Raw genomic sequence first — 26,413 nt, 5'->3', positions numbered from 1 at the left:
TGTAACACATTATGTGCTTGAGCAATATTATGTAAGTGTTTGGAAAGACGTAAAAAAACACCATACTTCATAGTAAAGTTGCATTTAAAAAGTCATTGTTGTAGCTTTTGAGCCCACATGTTAACTTCTTGAGATCACTCTGTTTCTCATCACTGTCAAATTCAGCAGCTGTGGGTTTTTTACGCAAAGCGCTTTAAAATTCTAATATTTGCCCCTACCACTGTTGGCTGTTGGAGTTAAGTGTTTTTTTGTTGTGGCAATTCAGATGGTTGTTTGCTAAATGCAATGTTATAAGTGTACACTACTGCCCTTTGTCTAAAATGAACATTTTAAATAAAATGAGGGGAATACAAATTACTGAGTTGTAGTCATTTGAATTACTTATATTGATAGAGCAATTTGGATTAAATTATGTTAAGTGCAAATAGCACAATCCTACAACATAAATGGAACTAATTTGTGTTAAGTAATTACAACCTAACTGTGTTAGATAATCAGTGCGAACTTTTAAGTAAATACAACATCATTGTGTTAAGTAAAAACAACAATTTAAGTAAATTCAACATAACTGTGTTAAGCAAATACAACATTGATGTATGATGTAGCATTTAATTAAGATGCTTTGGTAAGATTTACTTAAATGCAAGAAGTAAATATTAGTTTACTAGTCTGTTTCCTATTTACTTAACCTTGTTACGTGCAACCGGTTGACATAACTAGATTAAGTAAATCTAACATATCATTTCTTAGAGTGTAGGTCAGCATTAGGGATCGACTGATATGTCTTTTTCAAGGCCGACACCGATAACGATTATTAGTAATCAAGGAGACCGATAACCGATATTTGGAACCGATATAGATTTGCAGTAAAATCAAAAAATCTTGGTGTCAAAATGTAGAATAAAACAAACTCCAACACAACTTCTTTGAAATGCATTTAAGCATATATTATGTTTAATGAACCTTTAAACATCTTACAACTGGTTTCCTCTCTGAGCCCTTTTATTTAGTGCAGCCATCTGCAATGAGTTAGAGAGAGACAAGAAGTGGGGCAGCAGGCTGACATGCTTAACTAACAATAATGCTTAATTTATTATATCAAAACAATGTCTGTCTATTGTTAGAAATTAAAATCAATGTTGATATGGCGTAATTTGAATTAAATACACTATTTAATTTAAATCAGTTTTATTCTGAAAAACCTGAAGTTCACTAACTTAACTTAATACTTTTATTTTCAAACCATGAATCAACGGTGAAATTACATGTCATGTTGTACACTGAGCACACTGGGTTTAGCACTCATGTATTGCCGCTGAATAACGTTTATTAGGGAAAGTTTAAATAACCACAGACACCAGAATGATGTAATTTAACAATAGAACAAGGCAGGAATTGCATTGGACCCGCCCGCCGACGACGCCGGCCAATAGGAGAAGACCTCAGATGACAACAGGAAGAGCAAGCCAAGGATTGACCTCTTCTACCTGCTGACCTGGACTGACCGGTCGGATGAGGAGAGCGCCTCCACTCGCACATTTCATTTTGTACACCACCGCATCTTTTGTGTAATTAAATGCTGTTAACTTTTATAAGCTTCCCTTGACTCTTTTCAGTCTCTCCTGCCCTCAGGGTTCTAGAATTCACTAACATGGCGTCCCTGGGTGGGCTCTGAAGCGGGATTGAGCTGGAAGAAAGGGGAAGGCTGCAAGCTTTGTATATAGTGTTTCTATTCGTCTCTGTTGTATCTTCGGCGCCGCCCGATTAAATTGTGAATTTTACAGCCATGTTGACATTATACACACTCCCCCCTTTTTACACATGAACTCATGTGTAACAAAACCCTTTGATGGGGAGGGAGAAAAAAAACTGTCAGGTAAATATTGGTTAGGGACATAACGAACATTATTTACAATTTTACATCCATTATCATTATTTCCACAGTAAACACTTCAGTGAAAAGAAGTGTTTCTCTCCGTCCTTCAGATTTTAGTTTGAGTTTTACATTTGCAAACCGCCAACTCCTGTGGGAGTAAAATATCAAGTAGATTAGAAACGGGTCACATGTGCGGTTTCCCCTTTTGTGGAATTTTTAGGAAACCTCTCATTTCCCTTGGAGCTCCAAAATAATATGTTAGTCCAAAAACATGCTTGGTTAGTTATTGTTTTAGAATCATGCAGTTACACTGATCACATGCCGGCATTCATTCACACTCACACCGTCTGGTTGTCACGTCAGGTTTGGTCATGTACACCCCAGAGTCAGTCACGGACAGTGCTTTTGTCACACTGTCAGTCAGGGTCAAAGGTCATTTGGTCTCGGTCTTTTGGCCATGTCGTGCTCTGCAGAGTCTTTTCAGAGGTAATTCAGCATAGGCGGGTACCCTTTATCTACAAAAATATATCATATGCGGAGCGCCATTCCTTATTCATTCACGATTTCAACTATGATTTTCAAGATGGTTCTAACTTTTCATTGGGACTTCTGCCTCACACCTTTCCTGAAACTTGGTACAAAACTCACTTCCTTAGAGTACTACTGCTACTAAACTACATAACTATTAACCTGTGTCAAAACATTACTAGGATCTGTGTAGCTCTGCTATGCATTTCATAGCTCATCTTCAATTCTGGTCCACCTAAAAATCAATGTTAAACTCTTTAGCAGTGTGTGGAACCTTGGGTGTCCGAACATGCAACAATTACTCCCTCCTTTAGCAAGGATTTAAAAACAGAAGTAATTTCATATTTCCTTCTTAAAGCCCTCCTATGGTAATAACTATCACAGAGAAGTCCTCGGCTTATTGGTCAACTCTCCACCTATCAGGGGAATGAGCCACGGCCACGTGCATTGCCAAACCTCTCATTCGCATATAGGCTATCGGCAGGCTAAATCAACCCACATCTGTGTTTTTGCCTGCTCTTGCCAGGATGTCTAAGATAGTTAAACGTTGTGCTGTTGTTGGCTGCAAGACTCGGGACAGGGGACTGCATGCAATGCCATCAGTTGAAAAAGAAATGAATCTGTGGCTCGACCTTCATTTACAAGGGACATGTGCCAGAAGACCACGGCAGATTTCTGTTTGTGTGTTCCAAACATTTTACGACGGGCATGTTTATGAACTTGTCTCAAGTCCAACACGGATATGCCTCCAAAGTAATGCTAAACCCGGGATCAATACCAACCATCCGGGACCAGGCCAGTGAGGACACATCCAATTTTGAAGCTGTAAGTTTTTATTTAGTGGTGTTTTTCCTGATAAAGCTATCTCTAGCTTGTAGCATGTAGCATGTAGCTTCGCCATATCAATGTCGCCTCAAACCCAAATAGTAATCGGTTAGGTGTTTATATATTTTTGTAGCATTTTATTTTGTACGCTCCGCAGTCTTTATCAGGCATTTGCTAACATGTTCAGACATACTGCCGTAATGGCGATCTGTGTGAAGGCTGTAAAGCCACGCCCTAGGCGATAACACAAGTATTTATTCTCCTATTTATTAGTATTTTGTATCCTCTAAAATCATATTGAGTAAGTTATAATAACAAACGTAATCTTCTGTAGGCAAGTGCCGTTTTTTCCAGCGTTATATGTAAAAGCTTTTGTGATTGTAGTCTGTAAGAACGATCAGATATCATCGATCTGTAAGCTAAGCTACGCTACGCTAATGAGACATGCCGTTTTTTCCAGCGTTATATGTAAAAGCTTTTGTGATTGTTGTCTGAACCCAACATCGACATTTCACGGATCAGGAAACTCCCTGCGTATCCTGAGGACAACGCAGGCCGGAATCACCACTCTGATCCTGCGTCCAAGGAAGCCCCAGCACCAGCTCACAAAGCTTCTGTAAAAATATTTAGTGTCATTTATACAAAATACAAGTAGGCTACATTTAGTTTTTTTTTATGGGTTTTTTTAACCGTTGATTTTGACAATAAAGTTCCGAGTTGATATCAAAATGTGTCGTGATTATTCATAAGAATATTCTGATTTCAAAATCATAAGGTTGTGTGTGTGGACCTTTTTGTCGTACACATGGGTGTGTTATGCCATTGCTGTGTAGTATATAATAGTACATGTACAATGACAGAATGAAAGATTGCATAAAGCCATATACACCAGTATTTATTTCCATGAACAATATTAGCATTCGTTTTACAATTTCAGTCAAAACAAACAAACCACTCACTGCTCTATTTGCCTCAACTGTAGTCCACCATGTTCAGCTCTGTAAATATTCAACGCATTCTGCAGGGAGAACACATTTAGGCACACAGGCTCCAATCCAGGATGGTCCACCATACAGGTTACAGAGTCCTCAAGTTACTGCATCCGTCTTGTGATAAACGTATATTGAATGACATGTGAAAAATGTATTCTCTAAACAGACAACTTAGTGAAGCTATCAAAAATGTTAGCTGTGGTATCTCCATGCAGCACACATTCTCCGTTCAGAAGGCATCGTGGCGCAATTTGCACAAAGAAGTCAATAACTGAGCTTTTAAAAACACATGAAACTACACACATTGCTGACAACTGAGGCTGCGGCCCCACGAGGACGAAAACGGCTAAACGCATAGGATTAACGCAAACGCAATCGCAAACGGCTTCCGTCCACATGCAATAATTATCCGGATAGTGTCTGCCCACACGAGACCGCTCCGTTTAGCTCCAACCGCTGGAGAAGCTGCAGTACATATGCAGGAGCCTGTAGGTGGCGCTGTAACTTCCTCCACAAAAGCAGCGAAGAAGAAGGTTGTCATGGTTGCCCTTCTGTTTATTCTCCGCGGTGGGGGCCGAGGGAACCGGGCAGAGTTTTTCGCCAGTCAACGTGTATTAAAGTTGAAATCTTCCGGACAAAATTATAAAAGTGCCGGTCAAAGGTCTTCTTTGTTATTTATTGAGCTTTAAAACAAATGAATAACGACTCTATATAATATAATGATAAAATACACGGAGCCTCTCTTTTTCCTCCCTCTCTTCGGACAGCGCCAGTGTCTGTCTCATGCAGCAGCTCATCCAGTAATCAGTGACCCGGCCGACTGTAAAAATAAACATATTTATAACTAGTTTATGGAGTTTGAGAGGTAATTAAAATAGCTAAGGGTGATGATCTGACTTGAAGTGTGTGTTTTGCTGCAGAGGGAGGAGCTGTAGGTGAGCAGAGCTGCGTGTCTCCGTCCTGTCAGATTAGACTTCACTCGCGAGAGAAAGATAAATAATCTGAATTCAGGGTGCAGTTTACTTTGACGTGGGGGTGAGCAGCAGAGGTGGGGAGAGGCGGGGCTATTGCCTCATCATTATTGCTGTAGATGTTGCACAAACAACTGTAGCATGGTCAATAGCGTCCGGAGCACGATAGCAACTCTGCGATCCGCCATTGTTGTTGTTGTTGGTGGCGAAACACTTCAGCACTGGCGCGGGGTAAGCGGAGGTGAGCAGAAGAGGTGGGGAGAGGCGGGGCTATTGCGCAATCACTATCAGTGATCTGAAAATGTCCGTATAGGGCGCACACACGGAGCTGTTTGACCCCCCAGAGAGTGGCGTATGCCATTCTATCCACCTTGGGACCCGTTATCGTTTCCTCAGTCGTTTAGTGCCATATTCGGTCGTCCTCGTGTGGCCGAACGGTCTATATGACACTAAACAGTAACGCAAACGACCGAATTTGTCCTCGTGGGGCCGCAGCCTGAGGTGTTGTTGGAGTTATACTTTTTATCATCCTAAGTTATTCAACTTTCCAACGGTTGTTGCACGATGTTGGAAGAAAAGGACTGTAAACTATTAATAAACGCAATGAGGCCATTGTATATATGCTGAAAATATGAATGTCTCCCTTTATAAATATATATATATATATATCGCTGTTTTTGCGTTACAAACTGTACACATTGCATTCTTGCTAATTAGCCAAAATATGAACGGAATAAGGAGCAAGCATCGTAACAGAGTAAAATAAATAGGGACAACAGCTTGTCAACTAACCATTCGGAAACGTCCTGCTCCAACCGAGATTTTTTCACCTCCACCAAAACCTCCGCTGCTTCAGGGTCAGTTTCTGGATCAAATTGATAATATGCTTGAACACATACATTGCTCTGAGATGACATGTTTATTATACACTCGTAATCACAGCAAGCATGGTAACGTGACTCTCGCCAGCTCATGCCTGCTCTTCTGCAGGGGGGCGTGGTCAGCTGCTGCTCAGAATTTTCAAAGACGGGCTTGGAATAGAGCGAAAATGAGCGAAACGAGGCATGTCTAAAAAATGATCTGTTTGGTATTTTGAAAAATAAAATGTATAAATATACCTTATATAGGTATGGTCATACACTATATCATTTAAATATAGCATGATAGGTCTCCTTTAAGCTAAAACATAGTAATGTAATGAGACCGAATTTAATTTAGACAACATCTTGTAACTAGCCTGTTAAAGAATTAGAAGTAAAAGCCATAGACTTTATTGTTTAGTTCATATGGGGATATACATTTAATTTAAATTCATAATAGAAAGACATTTGATGACAGTATGTTGGAATTCTGTACACTCAGGAAATCATTCACTCTGACACAGGGGCGGACTGGGACTACAAATCAGCCCGGGACTCTCGACCGGCCCACTTCGGTAGCGCCGGCCCACCGCAGACTTGTATTATCACTGGTCCCATTGTAACCACTGGCCCGGAGCATTCGTCCAAAAAAAAAAATCGACTAATAATGAAGAAAATGAACACATTTGTTGCAATAGTAATGTATGCACTAACTACATTACTAGCCTACTTCTGTACTACAACATTTGAATCATCAGTTCTCATTTTCCTCAATTGTTCATATTTGGTTTATTAAAATAATGATATTGTGGTCATTGTTAAAAAATGTCTGCTATTATGAGTATTATTATTTGTATAATGCACTTTCTGCCTTCCTGTCATTAGGAGTTAGACATGTAATGGCTATATGTAATTGATTTGATTAGAGCCTTCATTATTCTAAACTGCTGGGACATTTCGCCAATACCTTTATATGGTCTCTTCACTTACTTGTCAGCATAGGTCGGCATTGATGTACAGAGCCGACAGAAGAGCTTGTTTATATTGGCATCATATTGAGAGGTGCAGCCAGTGACGCGTCCTGAAACCAGGAAGTAAGCTGCTGGTTCCCTCGACAAAAAGCAACGGGATTTCTCCACAGGGTTTTGGAAAATAGCTGGAAATAAGGTCTGTGGAAAACAAACCTGTTTGATAAATGCACGTTTTGTTCAGCCGGATAATCTCCACATGTCTACCCTACTTTTATAATTTTCGAATAATAAATCTAATCGATAGATTATAAAAGGGTTTTAGGACGAGTCACTTCACCACCAGAAGCCAACTCCATCGATCAAGCTGGATGAAACTTTCTCTCCCTCTTTTTCTCATACTCCCTGTCACTCTCCTTTAACTCCTCCGGTGACTTTCTTTTATTTGAAGATTGTTTTTTGCACGGCGCTTGACCGGTTACCGCTGGTATTAAAAACATTTGGCGAATGGTTAGGTGGCGCGATAGTCTGTAGTGAAGCAGCGCGCTCACGGGAGCCTGCTCGCGCTGCGCTCCGCAGCAAACAGCTGTTTGCTTTTCCCCCAACAACGACAACCGACTCACAGAACGCTATGTTGTAGCGTTAATAAACGAAACAATTTAACTAAATTGCTAGTCAAGATACCAATACCACAGGAAACATTTTTTTAAAGCAATATTTGTAGTGGCCCAAGCGGGCAAGTGGAAATTATGTTATGCTGGCCCGGGGTGTCTAGTGCTTCCGGGCCAGCGGGCCATTTAATGTCGAGCCCTGCCGGTTACCGCCCGGCCCACATCGTCCGACCGGCCCACTTCAGTACCGGCCCACCGGGATTCGTCCCGAACGTCCCGATGGCCAGTCCGCCCCTGCTCTGACAGCATCATGACTTTAGTTGTTTTTGAATCCATAATGAAATTGTATTACATAACGTTAGTGTGTGTCTTTACCACAAACAGGAATAGTTCATTGTTATATTTAGATTTGAGAAATATTACAAGGATTTTATTTAGTTCACCATGAAGATGTTTTTTGTTTATAACATATGCCCAGTAGTAAGATTCAAATATCAGCAGGTTCTGAATTATTATTCCTCCGTCCCATAACCAACAAGAATGTGGATGGGGAGAACTATATCTACTAGAACCAGCAGATTCAGAAATTGCACACAGTAAAAGTAAATAGTAATATTTAGCTATTTTCAGATAGTTTAATCCTTCTTATACTTTGTAAAAGAACAAGTGCCTTTACACCAGATGCAGTAAGAGGATGATTTATGATGTGAAAGGAGGGAGTTAGACGTTTTCCATACCAAGCTAATTGCTGCTATTTTACGAAGTAACATTAAAGGTTTAAGCTAGAAGTTATGCACAAATGGAAAACTTCATATTTAAGATGAATATGTATTTTTTTTTTTTACTTGTATGAGTTATGTAACATGCAATGTTCGGATGAAGAACTCATTGATTTCAATATTATTTACATACCTTAAAGCAGGCATCCTCAAAGTACGGACTCTGGTCCGGATCCGGACCGAACCACAACTGTCTCTGGACTCTGAGCAAATTATACTTTTCATATGTATTATCTGTGTTATCTGTGTTATCTTTGAGACAACGCAACGAGTCAAAATGCTCCGCTATGTCCATAGACTGCAAACAGCGCTCTGCATGTCCTGTTCCACTGTCTGTGTGTGTCTATCAACGCATTGGTCCAATCACATTCAGCATCCCGTCAGCGTTCCCCCCCCAAACAATCTGCGAATCAGAGGCACAGGTATTCGCGGAATGCAAGTGGGAAAAATGTGTCTCCTCTCTTTCAACCTGTCTGAGTCAGAGCGAGAGTTTAAAAAAAAAAAATTCAGAGCGAGAGTTAACAGCTCATCTAGTTCCATCTGTACTGTAGCTAGTAGCCTAGTTTCCCCTACCGGGGTGGCAAATGACACCCTAAAAATAGGCCTTGCCACCCCAGCTGCCACCCCAGTTGGCAGCTTTGTTTTGAAAGAAAAGTTGTGGCTCATCGGACATTTATGAGAGAAAGTCTCTAATGTCCGAGTGCAAGTGAATGCAGCACAAGATGCACGTCATGTAACCCCTTCCCCGGTCCTGGCGCGAGCGTGGACATATGATTGACGGCGATTTCATTTGAACTGGACGGCGCAAAACGAGAAGCATTTGGACCCATGCACTGAAGGAATGAGGTATTTGTGGTCTACACTGACAGAGAAGAGACTGTCAGTTTGGCTGTACTCAGCATTGAATCAAAACGCACTAAAGCTGTTGATCTTAATATGTTTGTGAGGCGTTTTGCTGAACAAAATGGTGATCGCCGCATTCAGCTGTAACATGTCAACTTGATGCTCTGCTCACGGATGAGCATACAAAACTATTAAGATGATGACCTTACGTGTGTAAATATATTTTTTTCTTTGAGGGGGTCTGTCCAGGGCCGGATTAACCATATGGGCAACCTGGGCAAGTGCCCAGGGGCCCTTGAGCAAAGAGGGCCCTCAGTGACAAGATTACAAAAAATATATATATATATTTATTATTATTTTATTTTTTTCGTGCACAACCTCACTCATCATACATTGTTTTTAAATGACACTCACTCTTCGCTATAAATAACACAGCTTTTCTATAGGGTCAAATTAATATATTTTCTAAACCGTCTCTGTACTGTAGGTCTCACTATGTATGCGCTCAAATGTATTACTACGCGGCGGCAGTGTATAGCCGAATCACAGCCCCACCCTCACTCATGTCACATTTTGTCACGTGAGCAGAAGAAATTGATGGTGCCAGTAGCCAAACGCCCAGCGGGGCTGCGAAAAGAAAGAAAAAGAAGAGAGAGTGGCGGCTGCATTAAAAAATGTGCCAACAATAAATAGCTTTTTCAAAAAAGCAAAAAGTGACGAAATAGGCCAGCAACAACCATAAGGAACAGTGGCGGCGGTCACGGAGGATGTTGTTGAGCTAGCGAGCAATGTTAGCCTTGAACCTAGCATGCTAACGCAGCAGCGAGTGGAAGAGGAAGATAAAGATGAAGACGAGCCTGACGAGGACGTCACAGAGCAGGGTGAAGGTTCGAGTTCATCGGAAGTTCCCTGTGTCTCTCAGGACCCTGCACAATGGGGATTAATTGCTGGAAATGTCCAGGAGGAGACTTTGATGAAAGAGGTTTCATACTTTCATAATCGGGCAACGAAGTATCCAGCATCTCGGAGGGAGACCGATGCTAGCGGCCGCACACGCTCACTGACCGATGATATGCTGACCAGACAGCTTCACAATGGAGAAATCGTTCAACGCGATTGGATTATTTATTCTCCATCTACCGGAGCAATTTATTGTTTTGCCTGCAAACTTGTATCCACTCACAGCCACAGTAATGCATTTGTTCTTGGCTTTAGTGATTGGAAGCATCCCGAGAGGATAACGGAACATGAGACGAGTGGTGAGCACAGAAAATGCATACTTTCACTTATGCATCGCACAAAACTCATGGGCACTGTGGATGCTTCTCTAGGGATGCAGGTCGACACGGAAAGTCAGTACTGGAAGGATGTATTGAGACGTGTAGTTGCGGTGATTACATTCTTGAGTGAGAGGGGGCTTCCTTTCCGGGGAAATGACGAACTTTTAGGATCCACACATAACGGGAACTACCTGGGAATCCTCAACCCAGTCTCACAAAAAAACGTGTAATAACTACGTTGGTCCACAACGTAGGACGTACTATTTCTACAAAAACGCCTCTGAAATTGTAAGATCCCTACGGTTTTTTTCACCATTCATTCCAATGGCTGGCGTCTATGTCACGTGATCTTCACATTTATCCCTGCAGAAAAAAAAAACATGGCCGAACTTCGTTTTATTCTCGGTGTAAAATGCCTATTTTAAAGTTAGTTTGACCATTAAAATGCATTTTGATGTCATTTGATGCGAGAAATATGAGTTGTTATTTCAGATTATGTGTGCAGTGGATGTACATGATCTTTAGTTTGCTAGTTATTACGAAGATTACTTCAGGAAATGGTGTCTATACAACGTTTTCATTGTTACCAAGGTGGTTGCTAGGGACGCTGCTATCAATATTATTTCTGTTATGTTGTGTAACTGTTAGTGCTGGAGCGACGCGTCGACTTCAAAATATCGTCGACGACATTTCCGCGTCGACGCGTCGCTACACACACGTGGGTGTGTAAACAAAGCAACAAGCAGTTCGCAATCGCACTTCAAACACAATGGAGACTGAAACGGCTACCACCTCCTCACAGGATTGCGCACGAAGCCCTCAAACGAAAACATCTCGCCCTAGGTCTTCAAAAGCATGGGAATATTTTAAAGTTAGTCCAAAACGCAAAGATATTGTCATTTGCAGTCTTTGCCAAATGGAGTTGGCATATCACACAAGCACAACGGCTATGTTGGAACATTTAAAGCGGCAGCTAGCTGTGGTGGCTACCATTAGCAGCTAGCATTTGCTCTCCGATTTTTACATAAAAATGGAATTATGGATTATAAATTCAATCATTTTTTTATACATAGAAAACCTATGGATTAACCGATTCAGCTGCGTTTTTTCTCATATTAATGCCATTGAACACGTCTTTTGATCAAATTGACAGCTACGGTGGTGAGACGATCTCCCTAGAAGCTCTGTAAAGGTACGTGTTGTGATGACTGTATTTGCTTCCCCTGTCGCGAGTCCGGATCACTCAGTGATGATACTATATACCTACATAATCTGTGGAGTCTCAGCTTTAATCGGATATCTTGTATGTGCAGCTACGATGAGTAATACGGGTACTTTTATCTTGAGTTCTGTGCCAATGTCCGTTAGCATTTTTCGCTCATGGGTCATTTAGATGCTTCTTATGAGACTTGTGTTTTGTTTTGGTAAACATGGTTTGTATCGGCAGTTAGCTGAGATTATTACCGTTAATCTGGTATAACACATTAATAGTTTGTTAAATATTAAGATCCCCTGAGACACAGTATTGTGAAAAAAAAAAAAATTCCATTACGTTTTTTTTCCATTACGTTTTTTATGAATTGAACAACAGACAAATAATCGTTAGATTAGTCGACTAATCGATCAAATAATCGCCCGATTAATCGTTTTCGAAATAATCGTTTCCCCCCAGCACTAGTAACTGTTTAATGGTGTAATCTTTATTGCTACCCCCTTCCCCGTCAAAGTATAGTGTTGGTCCACAGCGCAAACATATTAGTTTAACAAAATCCGCATCTAAAGATACGTTATTTTCCCCTGTGCAATAGGTTACATGCACTAGGGTCTGAGACGTACTTCCGCCTTCGCCGTAATACTGCTTGGGAGCTTCCGGTTTGCTTCCGGTCTGCGTAGCTCAGCGTCCACACATGTTTTACTGTTTAAATCTATGGTTTAAATATGAGTCGACGGAAGATTTTCAAAACGGAGCATTTGCGAAGACAAATAAAGAACTACTCCGAGCACTGCTGTGTCCCACTTTGTACGGCGTCAGCTACATTTAACGGGGTCCTAAGTTTCCATGGCTTTCCCACCGAACTCGAGCTGCGAAGACAGTGGCTGGTTAAAATACAACGCGATAACTTCACAATCTCCTCTCACTCCAAGGTCTGCAGTCGTCACTTCGCTACGGATCAACTAATAGAGCCAAAAACCCTTGATGGCCGTAGGAGGCTTGTGAAAGGTGCTGTACCAACTCTGTTTGAGTGGAATCACTTCACTGCTCAAACACCGTGGGCTAGTGTTTGGGAGAGAAGGGAGCGGCCCACTGAACCAGTCTCTCGGGAGGAGCAGGAAGAGCACATGGATGTCCGTGACCATGATTACTGCTCAGCCCCTGAACCAGCTTCACTGGATATGTCCTCTCAAGCTACAGAAGACAACTCCAAAACAGTGGAGGATCTGCAGAAGCAACTGCAGGAGTTAAGAGTCCAGCGAGAGTTTTGCTTACAGCGGTTTGCTGGCTCCGACGACAACATCCGATTCGATACCAGGTAATGTTTTGGCTAAATTCTATCCAAGTTTTTGAGATGGGTTAGCTTATAAAGAATCCTGTTTACCTGCCGTTTGACTGCTGACTATATGCATGCAGTGTTGGAATAAGTAGGCTACTCAACTTAACTGAAGTATAAGTACAAATACTATGGTTTGAAAATACTCCTGAACTGAACATGTAGAATCATAAATCATGTGTTTTTATAAGTAACTAGAAACTATGAAGGTTAACTAAATGTGGTGGAGTAAAACATACTAATACTAACAACATACTGATAATACTTTACTACAAGTGGAAATCTTCAAAACCTTACCAAAGTAAAAGTACATGTCAATATCCACTGCGTTTCTCCCAGTTGCACACTTAAGAATGAAGAGTAAAAGTAGTCATTCTGTGTAAAATGTTCCCTGTATGTTTTAGATTATTATTACTGCTGCTTTAATGTAGTTGTTACATGTTACTGCTGTATATTACTATACCTGCACCAAGTGCCTTCTTAATCAGTCTATTTGAATTGTAATGTATTATAGCAAACAAGAGGAAAGCATTAGCCCATGTGTTACAGTTAACGAGTCAATTAATGACTGACATGTGTCTTTTGTGTACAGGTTCCCGAGCTATAACCACCTGATGGCCTTCTGGTTTTTGGTTGAGCCTTCCATTTATAAAATGGTTCATGTCACAAGAGCGATATCAGCTGCCAAGAGGAATGAAGAAGTGGTTACACACGCACGTCCATCAACGGTAGGCTACGTTTCTTTTAACACACACTCTAAACACAAACTGAAGGGAAAATGTTTCTCTGACATTTCATTGCTTTCGTGTAGGCTAAAAGTCTATAGTACTCAATCATTTTTGAATACATCAGAGAACTAAAACAACTTAATGTTTTTCCCATGGTGTGCTACACTCATGACATTAATATAGTACCCTTTTTTTGTTTTTATCTTCCAGAGACAGCTGCTTCAGCCAATTGACGAGTTCTTCCTTTTTCTCTGCTTCCTGTCGGTGGGTTTGAAAGAAAGGGACCTTGCAAACCGCTTCAACATACACCAGTCCACTGTAAGCCGCATCATTGCAACATGGACAAGTTTTCTTACAACTTTATTGGGGTCACAGTGCATCTGGCTTACACCTGCAGAAGTTCAAGCCCACCTCCCAGAGGCATTCAAAGATTTCCCAGACACACAGGTGATCCTGGATTGCACAGAGCTGAGGTGTCAAACACCATCCTCACTCCTCCTCCAAAGTGAAATGTATTCTACATACACATCTCACTGCACCATGAAAGCCCTGGTTGGCATAGCCCCACATGGCGCAGTGACATTTGTTTCCAGTCTGTATGGTGGTTCTGTCAGCGACAAGGAGATTTTCAAACAGTCTGGAATAGCTGCGTTGTTGACTGAAAACATGGCAGTGATGGTAGATAAGGGCTTCCTGATCAGCGATTGCTGCAAATGCAAAGTGTACTGCCCACCTTTTCTGTCGAAGCAGAAGCAAATGCCAGCCTATCAGGTGAGGGAGACACAGGCCATTGCCAGACTGAGGGTTCATGTGGAGCGTGTCATCAGGAGGATAAAAGAGAACAAACTTTTTGATGGCGTCATCCTCCTGTCCCATGCCTACAACATCAACCAACTGTTTGCAGTAGCATGTATGCTGTCAAACTATCAGAACAAAGCACTGGTCAAGAAATGGGTGAAATAAGACAAGATGATGACACCTGTGCAGGTAGCTGTGATTAAGCTGGGTGAGCACACCGTGTTGCCTGACACACGCTAGTGTTTTGTTTGAATAAATGGTAAATAGCAAATTACAATGCGTTGATGATTTCTTACAAATGCAATGATTTACTATTCATTACAAAAAAATCACTTCACTTTATTGTCTTTTTAAATACAATTGTATATTTATTTACATATATGAAATGTGAACAAACAAACAATATAAACAATATATATCAATATATATCAAAAACAAAATATTGAAATCACATTTTGTTTTCATTCAGAACACATGATTGAGGGATTGCCTCCTAAAAACAATGGCGGCTGAGCCAGGGTCTAGCAGCTAACTGCCCACAGAGTTATCAACGGCTGCAGTGCCCACTACTTTTTTAATGACAGGTACTTCGGCATGTATGTGTAACGAAAAAAAAAGTCTACTTTTTCTCTGATTGCTCTTTGCACTTCTGGATCTGTGTATATTCTTTGCACCAGGTAGTCCTCCTGTGCCCACACTACAAAGTCACACCACTGCATCCCAGACACAAGAAGTTGACCCTGTACTTGCCAGTAATAGGCATGGCTTTTCTTGAGCTTAGGGGAGCCACATTCCATCTGCACATATTTGCAGTCGACATAATTTGGGACATTGGGACATTTGAATTCAACAAGGCCAAATTGGGGATATTCTGTTGGGTCAAATACAACTCCATCAGGGGAGGCACCAAGCCAGGGCGTAGAGGGGTGCATGACAAGGCCACAAGGGGAGTAGTTCACGTTTGCCAGTCTACTGTATTCAGCTGCTACTGTGGGCTCCATCTCTGCACCTCTCCTCATGTCTGCAGTCTGCTTGTACCTTTGAGTATTCGTTCTGCAAGAGAGTTAGCAGAGCTCTCACCTCTGACGTGACAAATCTCTCTGAACCTAGAGGCAGTAACCCTGGGTTTGCGGAGCAGATGCCACTCTGAGCAAGAGCTTTGCTCACGGGTAGCATCCTCAATTTTGTGAGACATTTCCAAATCAACAGATAAGCTGTTAATATGCAGTTGCTCCTCTTCTGAGCACACCAGCGGTAAATCACATGGCAAGATCACATACCCCTCTATGGGCAAGTGGGGTGTTGGTGGTGTGTCAGTGTGAAGTGTGGTGTACCGAGACGTCAAAGCAGGCATCTCATAGGACAGAACACTGCCCTCCTGCACAATCCCGAAGGCACTTTCCACAAGGGGCTTGTCAGGTCTCATGTTCATTGTGGTCACAAGCGGTCTGTCTTCAATGCTGAACGCTGAGTATGCCTCCTTGACTCTGAACAGGCAGGGATCTGGTAATGGCCCCACCATGCCTCTGTAGAATCCACTCCTACAAAGAATGGCAAAGACAATATAGCACATTAATGTGACAAAGGTTAGGAATACAGCACCAGAATTATGAATTTAAAAAACACAGGAAACACAATTTTCCAGCTAAAATGACCTTCCTCCAGTCTGCACCATCCTATTTGGTACAGGCTTGGTGAACACCATGGAGTTGATGGGCCCTGGCTTCACACCTTTAAGGAAAAGACAAGTACTGTTCGTTGAGTCACTTTAAAACAAAAACTCTGTGAAAGATTACAAGTATTTGAACCTCATTGAAATTACCATTGTTCGCGGCTCGTGCCATTGCTGTTCCGATTCAGTACAGCTATGCACAGGTGGCACAACTGGCATGTTCAGTTCAGTGTAATGTGCTGTTTGGAACAGCAATGCTACTGTGTGATTGCACAACACAGTTCCTGCAACACAGGAGCACTGGTTGTGCGTGAGCACCACTGGTGATGAATCACGAAGCGTTATCTAAAAAAGAGAGAAGAAATACTAGTGATTAGTAACCTCACTTGTGGTAAATGAGCCAGGAGGTTATGAGTAGAATTATTGGTTATTTTTACTGACCCATTATCCTAGAAGAAGCATATATTCCTGAATGCTTAGTGTTACCCTCTTACCCTACAATACCACAATGAACTTTCTTTGGAAACTAAGATGCCTTGAAAATTGTATTAAAGCAGTTTTGACTATATATTTGAACCCCCACACTTACACATCCATAATCAATGTAATAATATCTGACCAATCAGCTGTGATAAAGCAGTAGGACACTGTAGGACAAGTAGGACACTGTTGAGATTCCCTTAAGGTAAACTAATGTTTAACTGAACTGAAACTCAATAAACAGGGGGGAACACAGTGGCAATGTTGCCTGCCTACACTCAAACTGTGTGCTGTCTCGCTCTTCCTCATTGACCTGTAGCACAAGGCTCTCACGCTGACCTGCCCCGTCAGCCTGTCTTTATTGGACACTGAATGAAAAAAAACAGAGCAACAGCGTTAGATCTATACTCACGTCAAAACATCTATACCAGGGATCACCAACTACATTTGTCCATGGGCCGAAATGCAACCAATAGACACTATCGCGGGCCAGCGATTTTTATATAGCCCAGAATTTTATAAATAGTATTCAGATTACTTTTGGAATACTTTCTTTTTCCATAACAGATGGGTATGTTTTGGGGAACAGGAGACACATATTTTACTGTTTTCATGGCTTATCAAGAACTCAAACACAACATCTTGGTGTCATTCTGGACAGCTCCCTCTCATCTGCACCCCACAGAAAAAACATCACCCGGACTGCATTCTTTGTACTGTCTTAAAACCTTTCCTTGGAATATGTTATGAATTGTAAGGTGTCCTTGGGTGCTTTGAAAGGCGCCCCTAAATAGAATGAATTATCATTATTATTTATTATCTGAAACGATGTAATAACTTTTAAAACTTTTTCCAGTCACTTGCCCCATGCATTCAGCAGCAGCAGGCCATTCACTTTGATTGCATCCCGTTATGAAATGTCATCATTTCGACAATAAAGAAATGATACATAAATGTTATCTTGCACATTTTATCTAACCAGCTCCGTTTCTAACTTTCAATATATTTTAAAAGAGATCTCTCTCTCATCTGCGTACGGGGGCGGGGCCTCACAGACACGCTGCATCTCTCTCTCTCGCTCACAGACACGCTGCATCTCTCTCTCGCTCACAGACAAGCTGCAGCGCTGTGCAGTGTGCACACAGTTCTGCCGGTAATGAATATTACATTTTGTGAGGAAACCTTTCCACCAATAATTCCAATAAGTATTCCAAAATGTATTCACTTCAGGTTTACGAAAGTAACTGTAATCAGATTACTCGTTTTTCAAATGTAACGCCAGCTGAATATAGCCTACTTGATATTTGTATTCTGATTACGTAACGCTGTTATGTATTCCGTTACAACCCAACCCTGCTTCTAGGCTACTGTCCCGCAGCTCCAGCCTCTCTGTTGGACTCTGTCGCAGCGGGACTACTGCTGTGGTGCGGAGCGCATTAACCAGACTTTTCACAACGAAGGATCACTTCTTCTTCAGGGGAGGGAAGGTTTCACAGTACGCAGTCTACTGTCCCGCAGCTGCTGCCTCTCTGTTGGACTCCGGTACTGCACCTTACTCACGAGACGTTGTAAACAAAGAAATGGGTGGGGGGCGAACGCAGTAACCACTCCGCCAACGCCACAGTCACCCCCGTCGTGCGGGCCGGATGAGAATGTCTGGCGGGCCGGATGTGGCCCGCGGGCCGCCAGTTGGTGGTCACTGATCTATGGCAACATTGCTTTACAAAAGCCGATACCATTATGCAGTGTGGCTAACAACAAGACAACCTTGACTAGGCTATAAGGCTATTAAATGATAGTATTTGTTAGCAAAATGGCTAATGTTTTAAAGAATTAACACCAGAAACAGTACATAGCGTTACCCAGAGCCCTATAGTAGTCTACTATAGTAATAGTATAATAATAATAATAATAATAATAATAATAATAGTAGTTATACTATAGGGCTCTGGCGTTACCTAGCTTTTGACAGCTAACGTTAGCATAACCCGGAGCATAAGCTAGCTGGTTAGTACCTGTTACCTTCTTACCTTCATAGTTGTGTATATATGACGCAGCATATAATTTGAAGCCTTTATCGAGTTTGCTGGCTGGGGCTTTAGTCGTCCGACAAATCCGATGTACATCTGACATTTTTAATTTCGGAAGCTCTTGTAGGCAGCGGGTGTAGAAGGTCGTCATTTTTCATCAACAGGAAATGAATCGGCCGCTCTGAGTAGAATGCGGAAGTGACTGTGCATGTAGCCTATTCCAGTCTCACATCTCACAGCACATCGTCATTAACAAATACCGGAAACAGACTGAAAACACTTTATTCCGAGTGTGCTTGCTTTTCTCTTTGAAAGTCAACACATAACGGCATTGTAATACACGGTCGCGGTGGACCCGTTCAAATCCAGTTTTGGACCGTCTGCCGTGGTTCCATCCCATTTCAAGTGCTGTTCGACGCTCTGCACACTCTCCAATCACAGAGCTCGAGGACTATCACGGGGTTTGTCAAGCGAAGCGGAGAGAATACTTACTTCCGGGTGTAATATTCTGTAAAGCAAATGAGCTGCTCCGACCCTCGGTCCTGACGGACTCCAACTTGTGTTTATTAATCAAACAAATAAATAAACACAAGGATAATTATGTGTTATTGTTGAGTACATGGAGAATTGCACAGGGGAAAATAACGTATCTATTGTGGTGATTGACATTATTCACTATTCATCTATGGGGTATTGTTCTGCACGGACATTTTAGTGAGCCGGACTTCCTGTCTCCGCCGGTCTTCGCTTCCCGGGCATGAAGCTGTTTACATGTGTTTTGAGATGCTAAATAAAAGTCTAGCTTGTACCTTTGATACCCCGCCTCCGACTCCCATCTCTCGGCACCACACTATGCCACAATTTTAGATGCAGATTTTGTTAAACTAATACGTTTGCACTGTGGACCAACACTATACATTGACGGGGAAGGGGGTAGCAATAAAGATAACACCATTTTACACAACATAACAGAAATAATATCGATAGCAGCATCCCTAGCAACCACCTTGGTAACAATGAAAATGTTGTATAGACACAATTTCTTGAAGTAATCTTCGTAATAACTAGCAAACTAAAGATCATGTACATCCACTGCACACATAATCTGAAATAACAACTCATATTTCTCGCATCAAATGACATCAAAACGCATTTTAATGGCCAAACTAACCTTAAAATAGGCATTTTCCACCGAGAATAAAACGAATGTCGGCCATGTTTTTTTTTTCTGCAGGGAGAAATGTGAAGATCACGTGACATAGACGCCAGCCATTGGAATGAATGGTGAAAAAAAACGTAGGCATCTTACAATTTCAGAGGCGTTTTTGTAGAAATACTACGTCCTACGTTGTGGACCAATGTAGTTATTACACGTTTTTTTACGAGACTGGGTTGGAATCCTGGAGCTGCTCGCGCAGTTTGATCCATTTTTAAAGGATCATTTGCAGAAGTTTGGCCAGAAGGGACGTGGTAGGACTTCATACTTGTCATCAACTATCTGTGAGGAGTTTATTGGTTTGATGGGTGACAGAACAAAGGAAGCAATAGCAACAGAACTACAGCGAGCAAGGTATTTCTCTGTCATCGTAGATTCTACACCTGACATGTCGACCAATTAACTTTCGTTTTCCGATTTGTGAGTGAGAATGGAAAAGTCATTGAGAGATTTATTGGATTTGAACCCATTCACAGTCACACTGGGTCAAGTCTGGCTGACTGCGTCTCAAACTGCCGTGGCCAGGCTTATGACAACGCATCCAACATGTCAGGAAAATATAATGGGCTGCAAGCTCATCTCAAGAAATGCAACCCACTCATACATTATATTCCGTGCGCAGCACACTCCTTGAATTTGGTTGGTGTCAACTGTGTTGAAAGTAGTTGTCGTGAAGCAAGCCAGTTTTTTGATATACTTCAAGCACTTTATGCTTTTTGCTCTGCTTCTACCCACCGATGGAATAAAGTGTTCACTGAAAACATCACACTGACGCTAAAATCTCTCTCCTGTACAAGATGGAGCTGCAGAGGAGACTCCACAAGAGCTCTTTGTGAGAATTACACTGCAATAAGAGGGGCTTTACAAATGTTGGCGGCTGATGACGAAGAGCGCCAGGACGCACGGCGAGAGGCCTCTGCGCTGTGTGGCAAACTTGGGAAACTATAGACTGCTCTGCTGACAATATTTTGGGACACTGTACTGCACCAATTCAAGCTTACGAGCAATGGCTTGCAAAAGAAAGACATTGACCTAATGACAGCTGTGCGACTTTTGGAATCGCTGCGCACTTATGTTGCATCACTACGAGGGACATTTTCAGACTTTGAGACATCTGCCCGGGCCGTCACCGGCGTGACACAGACATACCAGCACGAGACTCACCGTGTTGGTAAAAGACGAGTATTTGATGACGAGACAGTGGAGCACGAGGTGGTACTGACTGGCAGTACAAAATTCCAGGTTGAGACATTCAATGTCATTATTGACAGGTTGCTCTCAGGACTTAGCAAACGCCTGGATGCATACAAAGTCATAAATGATCACTTTGGAGTCCTATTTGACATGTGCTGTGATGACACTGATCTCCGCAGACGGGCCAATATTCTCTCCTCATCATATCCTACTGACTTGGATAAGTCATTAAGAGATGAGCTGATCCAGTTTAGGGCTTTTGTCAGCACAGAGCCAGATAAATCTCCTGCAAACAGACTGCAGGTGGTGCTAAAACATGGACTACAGACAACATTCCCCAATGTTTTTATTTAGTCAAGTTTTAGTCGACTAAAAGTCTGAGCATTTTAGTCTTATTTTAGTCGACTAAAACAGTAAACATTTTAGTCAAGATTTAGTCGACTAAAAGTCTGAGCATTTTAGTCTTATTTTAGTCAAAGAAAACTAATTATTTTAGTCTACTTTTTGTCAATGAAAACTGTTGAGTCTTTTTTAGTCATCAGATTATATAGTACATTTCAGTCAAACTAGTCTAGCCAAAACCAATAATTTGTAATTTTAGTAATATAAATAAATAAGATTATCTTGTCCTTATTTGATGAAAAACACAGGTTGAATGATTTAAGAAAGCAGCTTTGCAGAGAGTATCTGCTCAGGTTTGTGGTGGTTGTACCAGCTGTGTTATGGCCACATTGCTTCCCTTCTGATGAAACAATGCATTCGCTTTTTTTCTCCGCCTCATTGTAGCGAAAATGGGCCCAAATATCACATTGTTTCTTTCTCCCAAGCAGTGGTGGCTTTAGACTTTTTCGTTGTCAGTCATTTTGACGGACAGGATCGTAACATTTCCGTCATAATCCATTATTACCCGTCGAGTGCACAATGTATCACTCACTCGCGCTGACGGGGGGGTATTCGGTTAACGCGAGTGCGACCACTGCTCCGAAGCCCTGTTGTTGCCATTTTATTTTCTGTTAAATAAGGTTAGTTAGACCATGAGTTAGACCCGAGTCTTCCTGACAGTTCATATTGTGCCGCTGCCCGGTGTAATTCAAATGTACCGCCGCGCGCAGCACAGAAACAGCTGCTGCTCTGCCGCAGCACCGGAAATGGAACTGCTGGGAGAAAAACTGACTATCAGAGATTTAACGTTATCTTTGATAATATTTCGTCTCCTCATTTTTTATCAACGAAAGTAAAGAGAGATTTTGTCATAGTTTTTATTTAGTAAACTACATTTTCGTCTCGTCACTTTTCGTCAACGATATTGCATGATGATTTTGTTACAGTTATTGTTTACTGCCGTCGGTGCCGTCTCGTCATCATCTCGTTTTCGTCATGGAAAAAAAGGTCGTTGACGAACATATTTCGTCATAGTTTTAGTCAATGAAATTAACACTACTCTGAGGTTTTTAGTGATATTACCTAGGTATTCCTGAGCCATACACTGTCTTGGAATCTTATCCATTGTATTTTGTCTTGTGATGTTTGACTAAAAGGGCAAAAGGCTAGACCTACTTTGGTTGAACTATGTGGCTGCGTCCCTGCTTTTGACAAATAGGTGTGCGATTTGACATGCCAGATTGACTGAAAATTCTAAATATTGGTCATGTTGGTAGGATTGGCGTGGTGTTACTTGTTGGGTTGGGGGGGGGCCATGAGCGCTCAGTGCCCAGGGGCCCCTGCAGGTACTAATCCGGCCCTGGGTCTGCCCCCAAAAAACAGTTTTAAGTCCTGAGAAAGTCAAATAAGACGGTGTGTAAAACTACACTGCCCAGCCAAAAAAAAGTAACCACTTTGATTGAACTAGGCCAGTAGGTAAGGACTTTCCACTGGATAATAACTGAAGTATAAAATAATGCATGACTGAAGTGATGGAGACCAGGTTGAAGGCAAACAAAAAGAGGAAATAACAGGTCAAATCAAGCAAATCCCCCTCTCAGATTCCACAGCAACCAGAAGAACATAAATACTGGCTGGTGATTTGATTAATCAGCTTTGTGATGGAATACAAAATGCACAGTGCATTTCCTTAGCTGTGGATGAGTCTACTGACAATGCTCAGTTGCTGGTGTTTGTGAGTTGTTATGACGAGGCAAAGGGGGAGTTTGTTGAAGATGTGTTGGGCCTGACGAACCTCAGTGGACACACAAGGGGGCAAGACATGTATAAAGCAATAATGGGAATGCTGAATGAAAAAGAGTGCAGCTGCCTTTATTCATAACTGTGCAGCTCTTACACTGCGACTCTGAGGGGTCGAGCACAGACACAATAACAATGAAAACTGCTGCATACAGATTATTTTTGTTTTTGCAACCTTGTGTTAAGAATCTTGTTGCAATTCTTTAAAAGTTTGAATGACCGTAATAAACGGACCTTTGTCTTATTGAAACATTTATTTTGGACCTTTAAGATTTGTATTTGAGTACCCCTGCCTTAAAGGGTATGTAAGGAGGGATTGTTAGAAATTAAAATCAATGTTGATATGGCGTAATTTGAAATAAATACACTATTTAATTGAAATCAGTTTTATTCTGAAAAACCTGAAGTTCACTAACTTAACTTAATACTTTTATTCTGAAAATGCTTCACTTCCGGTTAGCATTAGCATGTGGCGAAATGCTGCATTTTCAAACCATGAATCAACGGTGAAATGACATGTGATGTTTTACACTGAGCACACTGGGTTTAGCACTCATTTATTGCCGCTGAATAACGTTTATTAGGGAATGTTTAAATAACCACAAACACCAGAATGATGTAATTTAACAATAGAACAAGGCAGGAATTGCATTGGACCCGCCCCCCGACGACGCCGGCCAATAGGAGAAGACCTCAGATGACAACAGGAAGAGCAAGCCAAGGATTGACCTCTTCTACCAGCTGACCTGGACTGACCGGTCTGATGAGGAGAGCGCCTCCACTCGCACATTTCATTTTGTACACCACCGCATCTTTTGTGTATTTAAATGCTGTTAACTTTTATAAACTTCCCTTGACTCTTTTCAGTCTCTCCTGCCCTCAGGGTTCTAGAATTCACTAACACTATCTAACATAACATCCCAATAAGCTGCTAGCAACTGCAAAACACTAGTGCTAGTTAATGTTTTGCAAACTATTAAAAGTGAGGCTATTACAGTAGACATAACGTTAATCTAATAGCCTCACTTCTAATATTTTGCTAAACATTTGCGAGATACATGTTGGCTAGCTAATGAGCTTCTATATCAACCTGAAAAACTGAAGTTTTTGCAACTTCAGCATAGGGGATTGGGATGTTTATTGAACTTCGGCTTAACACATGTTAATGTATGGCTCTGCCGCTCAGCGCTGCTGCTTGCTTCAGTCTGTGGCTGCTTCTCAGGTCGACTATTTTCATTTCCTCGCTCCTCTGTCTCACCGGAAGTTGATTTGCATGCGCCATCTTGAGTACCGTCCCATGGCTCTTATTTCTGCCGGAGGAGTGAGGAGTGATCATGGAGGAGCGATAACAGAGGAACCACCAGACCATCCTCCGATGAAATCCTCAGATACTCAGCCCGCCCCATTAATGTGTATCGCTCACTGATTGGACGAGGCAGTGCATGCATTGATCTGATGCTTCTTGACATGAGAGCAATACCCCATCGGAGTGAAGAAAATACATGAACCTCACGGGACGGGAATTGTATACCTATTGTGCACTCTAATCAATATTAATCAAACTATTGTTCGTTTAAATACATTTTAAGAATGGCGTTTATCTTTTTTGAGAATGACTTCTTATTTTATTTCATGTATTTGGGTCTACAACAGATGATACTAATGTTTGTGTCAGTAAATGTGCACTAACAGAGGCGGGGGTGTTTGTGGAAATAACGGGGACAGAGCTGCTGCCAGACGAACAGCTGTGCAGCGTCATCACAAACGGACGTCGCTTCACGTGACGCTCCGGAGGAAAGGATGTCCCATTGCTCTTAAAACTCATTTCCCTGCTTCTCGTGGTTTCCTTGCGTCCCTCCATGCTTCCCTGGTGGGAGGGACTAAACGCAGGGAAACGACGCAAGTGAGGGAAGCAAGGATTTCATTTAATCGACCTGAGAAGCAGCCTGTGTCTGCGTTCTTTCGCACCTGCCTCCTGTAATTAGTGATGAGTCGTTCGCGAACGATTAGTTCTTTTTGAACGAATCTTTGAAGTGAACGAGATGAACTAATTCCTCCCACAAAACGATTTGTTTGTTTGAGTCGCCGCCTTCCGCCAAAAGCTAAAGAGAAGCTGTTCGCGAACAACGAACTTAAAGAACTGGCGGAAACAGTTCAGAACTGTTTCCTACAGTTCTTTTATCTTATATCCCTTTCTTTCAAGAGGAGGGTCCCGTTAGGGCCCCTCCGAAATACTGGATGTTCCATCTACACAGAGTTGGACTCAGACAACTACCACAAATACAATGAAGTACTTTACTGTTGGAATCAGTACTAGTTGGACTTCTACCACAAGTAGGCTACTATTAAGTTATTTTACTGTGTACTTTTTCAGTTATTCTCTGTCAAACTTCTGTGGCAGAAAATCATTTTATCTCTCATCAAATGTAGCAGAAAACATGCAGTTTGACAGAGGATTACAACTGTAATCAGAGCCCTCTCATCTGAGCTCCGTCACACACACACACACACACACACATTGACGGACGGCCAGGGCCCCTCCCCGTCGCTATATTACGTACAGGGTACCCCTTGCCCGTCAGGCTTCTACGGGCAGGGCGTCCCATAGACCTTCATAATGCCTATTTTAAGGTTCATTTGGCCATTAAAATGCGTTTTGATGTCATTGTATGCGAGTAATGAGTTTTTATTTCTTATTATTTGTGCAGTACATGTTTAGTTTGCTAGTTATGACGAAGATTACTTCATGAATGTGTACACATTCATGGTTGCTAAGGTGGTTGCTATGGACTCTGCAACAGCTCCCAGACCATGTGATCAACAACAATGGCCGACCTTCGTGTTATTCTTGTTAGGATTTACCCAATTGTGTTCACCTGGTACCTATGTGTTTTCTCCTCCCTCCTCACCTGTCTCGTGTTTATGTGATTAGTCCTGGGTGTATTTAAGTTCTGTGTTTTCTGTCTCTCTTGTCGGGTTGTCTTGTGTCATGACTAGTTCGTCGGTGAGTGTTCTGTTTTGTCTTTGATTAT

The 26,413-nt window shown here is 41.8% G+C and overlaps 3 protein-coding genes across 5 annotated transcripts in view; 1 reads left to right on the top strand and 2 right to left on the bottom strand.

Annotated features, from left to right (window-relative positions):
- Window positions 1–8,722, bottom strand: part of LOC117467246 (ovarian cancer G-protein coupled receptor 1) — a 58,737-nt gene extending 50,015 nt beyond the window's left edge. Inside the window, exon 1 of one of the 2 annotated variants that reach the window (XM_071207261.1) lies at window positions 8,544–8,722. The gene's annotated coding sequence lies outside the window, so the exon portion shown is untranslated. The remainder of the gene's footprint in view (window positions 1–8,543) is intronic. The other variant, XM_034110765.2, reaches the window with a different exon arrangement.
- Window positions 8,723–9,187: 465 nt separating this feature from the next.
- Window positions 9,188–14,879, top strand: LOC117467359 (uncharacterized). 2 transcript variants are annotated; one of them, XM_034110930.2, is made up of 4 exons: window positions 9,188–9,256; window positions 12,679–13,064; window positions 13,675–13,810; window positions 14,021–14,879. In XM_034110930.2, exons 2-4 carry the CDS (start codon window positions 12,874–12,876, stop codon window positions 14,771–14,773), a joined length of 1,080 nt encoding a protein of 359 aa, XP_033966821.1. In that variant the 5' UTR covers window positions 9,188–9,256; window positions 12,679–12,873; the 3' UTR covers window positions 14,774–14,879. The 2 variants fall into 2 exon arrangements, with proteins under 2 accessions (XP_033966821.1, XP_033966820.1); XM_034110929.2 differs by lacking the exon at window positions 9,188–9,256 and having other exon boundaries at window positions 12,654–13,064.
- A 176-nt stretch (window positions 14,880–15,055) lies between these two features.
- On the bottom strand, window positions 15,056–16,730 carry LOC117467361 (uncharacterized). The gene is made up of 3 exons (XM_034110931.2): window positions 16,431–16,730; window positions 16,264–16,339; window positions 15,056–16,149 (listed from the first exon to the last, which is right to left on the bottom strand). The coding sequence occupies exons 1-3, from the start codon at window positions 16,450–16,452 to the stop codon at window positions 15,624–15,626; spliced, it is 624 nt and encodes a 207-aa protein (XP_033966822.1). The 5' UTR covers window positions 16,453–16,730; the 3' UTR covers window positions 15,056–15,623.
- Between the last annotated feature and the right edge of the window lie 9,683 nt (window positions 16,731–26,413).

Source organism: Pseudochaenichthys georgianus, chromosome 22 (genome assembly GCF_902827115.2).
Source record: "Pseudochaenichthys georgianus chromosome 22, fPseGeo1.2, whole genome shotgun sequence".
Taxonomy (NCBI): Eukaryota; Metazoa; Chordata; class Actinopteri; order Perciformes; family Channichthyidae; genus Pseudochaenichthys; species Pseudochaenichthys georgianus.
The sequence above is the reverse complement of the archived record's forward strand: the minus strand, read 5'-3'. Positions and strand labels throughout refer to the sequence as shown.